The 8,834-nt window shown below is 45.9% G+C and overlaps 1 protein-coding gene across 1 annotated transcript in view; it reads right to left on the reverse strand.

The window, feature by feature from the left end:
• CHD2 (chromodomain helicase DNA binding protein 2) overlaps positions 1 to 8,834 on the reverse strand; it is a gene marked incomplete at its 5' end in the record, with an annotated part of 37,765 nt that overhangs the window by 18,546 nt on the left and 10,385 nt on the right. The window contains 11 exon segments of the mRNA XM_010134790.1: positions 104 to 144; positions 1,168 to 1,358; positions 2,256 to 2,345; positions 2,967 to 3,183; positions 3,815 to 3,939; positions 4,606 to 4,781; positions 4,940 to 4,984; positions 5,650 to 5,750; positions 6,485 to 6,710; positions 7,357 to 7,490; positions 8,381 to 8,530. Of these exon segments, the coding sequence (XP_010133092.1) occupies positions 104 to 144; positions 1,168 to 1,358; positions 2,256 to 2,345; positions 2,967 to 3,183; positions 3,815 to 3,939; positions 4,606 to 4,781; positions 4,940 to 4,984; positions 5,650 to 5,750; positions 6,485 to 6,710; positions 7,357 to 7,490; positions 8,381 to 8,530 (1,496 nt within the window).

The raw sequence follows: 8,834 nt of genomic DNA on the forward strand, positions 1-8,834 counted from the left end.
TGCTCCACTTTGGCTGGCAAAGATTTCTCCACATCCTTCTTCACTCTGCGTAGGAGAAACGGCTCCAGGACTTTGTGAAGGCTCTGTTAGCCATTCTCTCTACCTTTTCCGTGATCCTCTTCAAAATCCTCCCAGAACTCAAACCTAGCAACAGAAACAAGGAGCAGAGAGGGGTCAGAATCCCCTGTGTCTTACCACACCAAGCAGCACCTATCAGATATGCTTCTGCTGCACAAGCCGAGGTCATAGATTTAATGCAGATTCAGTGGAGGACAAAAGGTTTGCTCTGCTCTGGCTAACTAAACAGACTGGTGGCACAACTAGACACTCTCTGGCCTTAGGTGCCTTCCTAACACCATATCTTTGAGCTCCACACTGACTTCCAGAACCCAAAATCCCAAGTTTTCCCATATTCTCCTCTGCTGTCTCTTGCTGGCGTTTACCTGGCAGCAGTGTCTGAACTTTCCACAGTGCTTTCCCCCAGGCAGGGCTTTGACAACTGGACTGTTTTACACAGCTCTGAAGGCTCTCTTGGTTTGCTGCTTCCCCCAACAGCTCCTTGGACATATGGAGATCCGCTCTGCTCTTCCACTTCCACTTCCATCTCAAACCTTTCCTTCACTCTTTCTGTGCTCCAGCAAAAAGAATTTGGGGGGCAGCTCTTTTTGCAGTCAAACGTAATTTTAGTGAGTTTGGGGGCATGCCTATCTGAGCCTTAGCAACGCACAGAGCTCTTTTTCTGTTTTAAAGAAAGTATTTGTTTTAATGAAAACATTTGTTTTAATGGGGGCAGGCAAACCATCAGCTAGACAGCGCCGTCCTTGAGCAATACTTCCAAAGACTGCCATAAAATGGTTGGCGAGGGTGGCTGGAAACCACCCTAGAAACCTCAGAAATGGTGGAGATGATTGCTTAAAGTTTAGCTTTCTAGAGATGGCTCTAAGACACCACACAGATTTGGAAAGCATGTATTAGGTTTCCCCATTCAATATGCGGCCAGAAAAACTCCTTGTGTTAGTCATTTAACCTCTGATTTCCCCTAATTCCATGGAGTTTTATTCAGGGATTTAAATTCAGGGCTTTCTGCCATTCTGCACTTCCTCCAGTCTATTTAACAAACAAGACTAGACACGGAGGTATTTTTTGAAGGACCAAAAGGAGACTTACTTCTCTGGCATGATGAAATGCAGCAGGGACCAGAGCTCTTTGAGTGAATTTTGAAGTGGGGTGCCAGTGATCAGCAGCCTGTGGTTGGACTTGAAATCAATCAACGTTTTGTACAGCAATGAGTCATCGTTTTTCAACCGATGGGCTTCATCCACGCCTAGAAAGGCCCAGTTAATACTTCCCAAAACAGCCTGGATGAAAAGAAGAAAATAAAAACAGGCCCCAAGGAGGCACTGGGTCAGACAAGCCCCACCACCTCGCACATGCCTCTGTCTCCACGGCCAGAAAGCACTGCAGCGTATGCTTTCCAGGGTGTCCTGCCCCAGCCCCTGCGCCGGACCCACCAGCAAAGAACTCGGGCTCACAAGTGCTTCTTGTTAATCTTGGGACCAAGGTGCCTACACTGCTTTTGCCTCCCCAGAAAGGAAAGGTGAAAACCAACCATGCAGTAGAGCGCTCCTGCCACATCTGAACAGTCTTGCAGCAAATATTCTTATTTTAACCAGCCTTTGCTTTACCCAGAGAGCACAGCCCTCCCCAGCCCCCTGCTCCTCCCTTCCTCCATGCCCCTGGAGCCCTGCTGTAGCACCAGCCCCACTGGAGCAGCAGCAGAAGAGCAGACAAACAAGCCTATAAAGGTAAGGTAACTGGAGAGTTTTGAGATTTTTTTTTTGCATTAATATTAAGCTTTTTGTTTTCTGCTAGGATGCAGTGATGCGCTGACGAGCATTTCCTAGGCAGACAGATTTCTCCTAAGTGTAAAAAGCCAGATATTGTTAACACTGTGGCCAGCAGTTCAGCCTAATGTTTGGCCTCTTAACTAGCCTAAATTAAAGCAGGTAAAATCCAGCTACTACCCTGCCTAGTGTCTTACAAGTAAAAAGAATAGCACAACTGTACAGTACAAGAGTGAAGACACTATAACAGGTGTCCAACGTTCCCTCTGCAATACTGGCAAGCAAAAGCAAATAGTAGCTCTAAGTTCTCCATCACCACAGAGGAAAGAGGTGAAACACTTGCTGGGGGCTGGCTTCCCCCTTTGCAAGTAGAGAAAGTCCAAATAAAAGCATCCTTGGATCACTACTCACCTTATCCTTGAGAAGGATCTCGTATGTTGTGATAAGTGCATTGAATTTCAACCTTTTTGACTGAGAGTGAATCCACTCATATTCACGTATCTGTGAGAGGAGACAAACGTTAACTTCACTCAATGATACTGGAAGAGATAACAGTCATTATTTTAGTATAGCTATAACCAGAGACTCCAACCCAGTCCAAAAACCTGTTGTTGAAGGTGCCGTTAGATGGGCTCAGGGTGCCCAAGGAGCAGCTTTAGCTCACACATGGTTTAACGGCTTGCACAAGTAACAAAATTAGGCCAAACACCTTGCTGCGGTGACATTACTGTCACCTGCCAAATGAATGCATCATCTCACTAGTGACACCACTAGACTCACAATATTTGTGTGCCTTGTTGTCTGAATAGTTCAGAACAGAAGAGGCCAGGAGTCCCACACTGCTCTGCTCCTTACGGCAGCACATTTCTGACCAGTGGTTTCCAGACTCTGAGAGAAGGCAGCACTACTGTGCTCACTCTAAGAGGGAAAATAAGGCAGGAAAGTCCCTGCAGCAGTGATTTATACCCAAGTGCTCAGTTACACCAGCTCTAGCTGCCTGCAGTACTGTCAGTATGATCCATCAGCCTCTCCAGCAGAATGTGTCACACATTACACAGAAGCTGCCGCTTTGCTCCCAGCCTTTCTGCCCAACCCCATGCCCTTTGCTTTCTGATTACACACCATGTTCCTGCTCATGAGGTCTCCGATGTAAACCACCACATTGATCTCGGGCGCCCACACTTCAAACTCTCTCTGCCATGAGGTGAGAGTGGACAGGGGCACCACCACCAGGAAAGGGCCATAGAGCTGGTGCTGATGGAAGAGATATGACAGGAATGATATTGTCTGAATCGTCTTGCCCAGGCCCATTTCATCAGCCAGGATCACGCTGTTGTTCCTGGGAAAGAAGAGAGCAAACGTAAATGATATCTGAGCGTGTGTTTCTGCTGCTACTAATTTACAGGGTGCCAGCATGAATAACAATCCACGACCTGGACAAAAAAGGGGTAGTGCAAAACTACTATCCGAACACTTCCAGGTGGATCCCAGGGACATCCAGTCTGTACAGGGCACCAGAACTTGAAAAAGGAACAGACTAAGATCACCCCAAACCAGCAAGCAAGGCCAAAGGCCAAGGAAGAGGGCAGGCAGCACTCTAATTTTAGAAGGACCCTCCTCAAAGGCTTCGGTAAGTGTGTAAGCATGCCACGCCAAAACCCTTTTGTTCCAGTTAGGGCACTGGAAAACTTGGGCTGAAAGGCACCGGGCTCACACAGCAGCCAAGTCCAGAATGTGAACAGGCCCTGACAGGAAAAATGCTGTCTGTTTTCGCACGAGGTTTCTTAAGTTCATGCTCTAGATAGCTCCTGCTTGCAGTGTCTGCTATGCAGCTGGGTGTGATCACAGTTGAAATACTTCAAGCTGCAGAAGCAGGGCGGGTAAAGATCTCACTTGAAAACAAGAGGGTCAGATCCTACTGGGACAAAAATCAGTAGATAAAATGAACAACACACAGCATCTGTACATACTTGCACCATGAGTGAGCGAGCCAGTTGAGGCCCTCCAGCTGGTAATCTCGCAGCTCCAGGTTCTCACCGCCAATGTAAGAAGGCTGTTTCTTCAAGGCAACAAACCTCGGTCTCTGCTTCAATACCTGGAAGAGATGATGCTGTGAGCCCACCAAAATAAAAAAACAAAGTAAGGTTGAAAATTCAGCAATGAAAGCATATCTGTTCACTGGTTAAAGCCCGTCCACATTTTCCTAGCCAGTGCTTATGTCTGCAGTTCAGAAAACCACTCTACAGTGTTGTTTTGCCTGCTGTCCTCTGGTTCTGATGACGAGGGCTGTGAGTCCACCCAGGAGTGCAGTAAGCTCCACATAATGCACACTAGATAAAATAAGCTCCACTTTCTCTTTTGTCCTCTTGCTTTTTCTCCTATTATCTCTCCTCCCCTCCTCTATATCAGCATCTTCCATCTTTTCCCAGGTGTGCTGTTTTTTAATCCAACTGATATTAAAACTTTCCATTTCTGCAGCAGCTCTTCCTGAGGAGGAAGCACTTTGCCAAGATTAATTAAGCCTCCCCCTCCCCAGGGAGACATCATGTTCTCACTAGGCACAGAGGAAATGAAACCAAAAGAGGTTCACATCTCTGCCTAAAGTATAATAAAAGAACAGCAAACAGCTCTTCAAACACTGGTGGGAGGATGGGGAAAAAGTTCTCTGACGTTTATCCTGACAAAACTTCACATTCCCACTGCTTGTGTCATCACCCAGCCTGGAGAAACCCAGCAACAGGAGAGAAGAGAGCAAGCAAACCTTGCAGTCCCGGGTAGGAATCGTTTTGGAGTTGTTACGATTGTTGAAGCTGTCGATGCAGTGCTGAAATTTCTTGCTTATCAGAGCCTCATCTTCCCAGCTGCACTCGGCATAGGGCAGCCCCATCCACTTACACAGGTATTCGGGGTCATTCGAGGATGTTTTGCGACTGTTTGCTGCAAAATATGCAAAAAAGCCCAAGCTTCAGCAACTGTGGTTCTGTGGCTGAACCACAAGCGTGGTTCACAGAGGCAGTCTGAACCACCCCTACAACCGCAAGACAGGTTTCAGCTAGCAGAAAAAGTTTAGAAGGACCAAAAAAATGCTCCTTTACCTGGGAAATCCGAATGTCCCGTTGCGGACTTGCTGGTCTTCACAGCTGTGTTTGGAGAGAGAAGGGAAGGAAGGTTTGGAGTGCTGGCAGCCAGCAGAGGGAGCAGGGCAGACAGGTTCCCACTGCCACACACGCCAGGCCCTCCTACTGGAATTGTACTGGAAATAGCTTAAACAGCTCCACAAGCCAACCCAAAGCAAGTGGATGCCAGCCCCTCTGACTGACACGACTGTGATATTACTGAAGTGCTCAGTAAGCTTTGGTTTTGTTTTTAGTAATAAGTAACCATGAAAATCTAACCCCCGAGCTGCCCTGCAGCCTAACCACATCCTCAACCATGTCTCAAAATGGTCCTCACAAAAGCCAGGCCTGTTCTGCTGCTTTGGCTGCAAACACTTCGCATCCAAAGGGCTGAAGTTAAAGAACTTCAGTAGCAGCAACTTCAACATCTCCTTGGAAACTAATGTATCATCCCATAGTCCAGGCAAGGAGAGCGGTTGGTTTGTATTGCTTGTAAATACAAGTCCATAAACCTGGATTTCTACTGTTCAAATCCCTGATCTTCACACACTGACGCACACTTAACACCAGGGTTTTTTCTCCAGAGATACTGGAAGGCAGGGAAAAAGGGAGAGCCACAGTCTGCTGTCACTAGAGGTTAACGTGCCCACTTCTTACTTCACCCCTTTACAAGTGTCTGGCTCACTTACCAATTACTCTCTCCACTATTTGATACTGCTTGTTCAGCTCTGAAGCCAGCTCTTGTTGGCAGTTGAAATATTCTATATCTTCAGGTGATACCTTGCCCAGCCTAGATGCCAAAAAATCCAAACCAAAAAACTATAATGTTTCTGTCGTCATGCTCACAGAGGCCACATACAGAAATTCTACTTTCCTATACGGTTCTGTCATTCAGACAAGGCACTGAAGCAGACTACTGCTTATGTGACATATTTCTTAAAGCTTCCTGTAATTATAAATAATTTCTGAGAAGCGAATGTCATCGATGTTCACACTGTCTCCCTGTTAAAGGACACCTTATTTTGCTGCAGGGATCAGTCTCAAAACGAGAACCGCAGGTGAAAGCTGCTACTGTAGCTTTACCTCTTTGGAAACACACCGTAGCTCCCCTTATAGTTCCTGGGGAGGCTGGACATAAACTGATACAAAAATGTGCATACAGACAAGTCCATAATGACAAGGGTTAATAAGGCTGCAAACCCTCATGTCACATCCTGGACCAGGTGACTCTGTGCACTTTTTATTTGCTGTCAGCTACTGCAATTCTCAAGCCTGGCAGTGGCAATACTGTGGATTTCACACCTCTTTCTCCCTCCTTCAACTTCACAGCCACAGATATCATCTCTATGAGAGGGGATGTTCTCCAGCAAGCAAAAAGACATGAGTGTTGAGTACTGAGAACAACTGTCTTGCATGAAACGTGCTTTGCAAGAAGAAATCAAATGTTTTCAGTCCTGACTTTGCAAACCTCTGTCTAAGAACACATTAGCCCAAGGTCAAATCCCTGGTTGAAGTAAAACATACCACTGCTTGATTTCCTCCTCTTTTTTCTTAAAGTTTTCTAGCTTCTTCATGCCCTTCACTTTCTGCTGCTGCAGGGACTCTTCGCTCTCCCATGTGCTATGGATGTATGACCAGCCTTTCCATTTGATCAGGTACTGAACCTCCCCCTCATCCTTTTCAGGATCAAAGTCAGCGCTTGGGTTGCCGTTGGCTTCAGTTGCATACACGGTGGTGGAAGCACCAATGGCTGCAAAAGAAATCAGGCTGCAGTCAGTACCTTTGGTATCTGCACTGGACACAAACTGCATCAGAGCAGGAAGTCAATTTTCTAATACACCTTTTGTGACAGCGCGAAGAATATCCTACAGATTCTGCAACCCAGTAAGACAGGTACACAAAAGTTTTCCATAAACAGAATCTTTTACAATCTCTCTATCACAAATGCTTTTTCTTTAAGCATAATTCAAAGGTCTCTTGACACTGTTCACAACCCTTCAGGTTTAAAAAAAAACCCTTTTGCAGCAAACAGAACATCGGCTTTATTTTCATTACGGCTTTGTCAACGGAGCTATGAACTCTCGCTCTGCTGGAAGATCCATTTTATATGTCAAAGAAGAGAATAGCAAGAATTGCAGAACAATGACTATGTCTTTAAAATGCACGCATGCTAAATGAAAGCTGCCATAACATAAACTTGACATTTCAGGTTTTTCAGTACTAGATTTTACAAAAGCTGTTGGAAGACGTAAATAAGAGACAGAGGAAAGGGGGAAGAGCACTGAAACAACCCTTGGCCCCACTTCGAAGGTGCAAAAGCACTGCACCAGCTCAAGAGAAACTGTGAGTGCGTATGATTGTCATCGGAATTAAAGGCTTTTTCCAGAACTACGCACCTCCTTTTTTCCCAAGCCTGATGTCCAAGACTTTCTCAATAGTTTCACTGTTGTCTTGTTGTTCATCAGCTCCTTCACCAGTCATCTCTATCAGGTCATCAGAATCCGTCTCAAAATCATCATCTTCTTTGTAACTGAACAAAATCAAAAACCAAACTGATAAAAAAGCTGTCGACTCTTCCCAGTCCAGAAACACACAGAAAGGCACGGACTGGAGCAAGCCTTCTCCAGCCATTTATCCCGGGGTTCAGGGCATGTTCAGCGCATGCACTTCTTAAGTTAGCCACTCAGTAGTTTTCCTGAGACACGCATACAGCTACACTTTATCAGATTAATTCTGCCCTGTCCATATACTTTTTCTGACCATGACCAACACCAGAAGCTTCAAGAGGAACAATCTCTACAGCAGAAGTAAGACCATCAACAGAGAATGTCTCCTCTATCCAGTAAAAGATTATTTTATGTTTAACAATGGAGGTTGCAAAGCACTCGAAGGCTTCATAGGGGCCTATAATGCCCTACGAACTACACTTCTCATCTGTCATGAACGTTCAAGTATCAAAAACTATTCTTTGCATGGCTCTTTGCGAGTCCCTTATTAGGGCTGCCACAAGGTGTGAAGGGGTGTTGGGGAGTGGCTAATGCTTTACCTCCACCATGTCTCAATGCTCTGTCCCAAGGCACTACCTATCAGCCACCCTCAGACAATGAGCACAGCTCATTTTGCTCATCTGAATCTATCATTTGTAATTCTTAACTTCGTCTGAGAGCACTAGGCAAACCTCCTCACATTTCTCTAAGAGGGACTGGTAAATAGTCCCTCCTTCACAGATGGCAAAACAAGGTAAAGAGAAGTCAGATATTCGCAGCATGAACCTCTCTAAGGAGCCACATCTCAGCCAACAGGTATCTGCAGGGCAGAGGAGTCCCTGCGGGACACAGTCAGTGCCTAGGGCAGGGAATGTGGGGTGCCCCTCTGCCCCAGCCAGCCAGCTCTCATCAAGCAACCCCACACTCCTGATACCTGACATTTTTGGCTGCTCTTCGTCGAGTTTGTCTCTTGGGGGTCTCATCATCTTCATCATCATCATCATCTTCAGATGAGTCTGGTCTCTTTCTTTTCTTCCCACACTGGCGTTTGTGAGGCTTTTTAACGCTGGGTTTGGCCACTGTTCTAAAATAAGAATTAATAAAGCCGTAATGCAGCGTGCGTTATGTAAACATCCATTCAATAAGTCTTTAAGAAAGCCTGAATCTCAGATAGGAGACCCCTAGGGATTTAGTCTGCTCCAACTACCATGGAAACCACTGCATCACTCACTGGAGCATGAAATGGGTAGACAAGGGAGTAACTATGCCCTGGGTTTACTAGATCATAAACAAGAGTAATATTGCAGAAAAAACCCAACATTCTTTAGCGGCAAAGAGAGATTACCTCTGCAGCCAGCACAGGAAGCCAGGACATACGCAGGGAAAGA

This window comes from Buceros rhinoceros, unplaced genomic scaffold (genome assembly GCF_000710305.1).
Source record: "Buceros rhinoceros silvestris isolate BGI_N320 unplaced genomic scaffold, ASM71030v1 scaffold32790, whole genome shotgun sequence".
In the NCBI taxonomy this organism is placed as follows: domain Eukaryota; kingdom Metazoa; phylum Chordata; class Aves; order Bucerotiformes; family Bucerotidae; genus Buceros; species Buceros rhinoceros.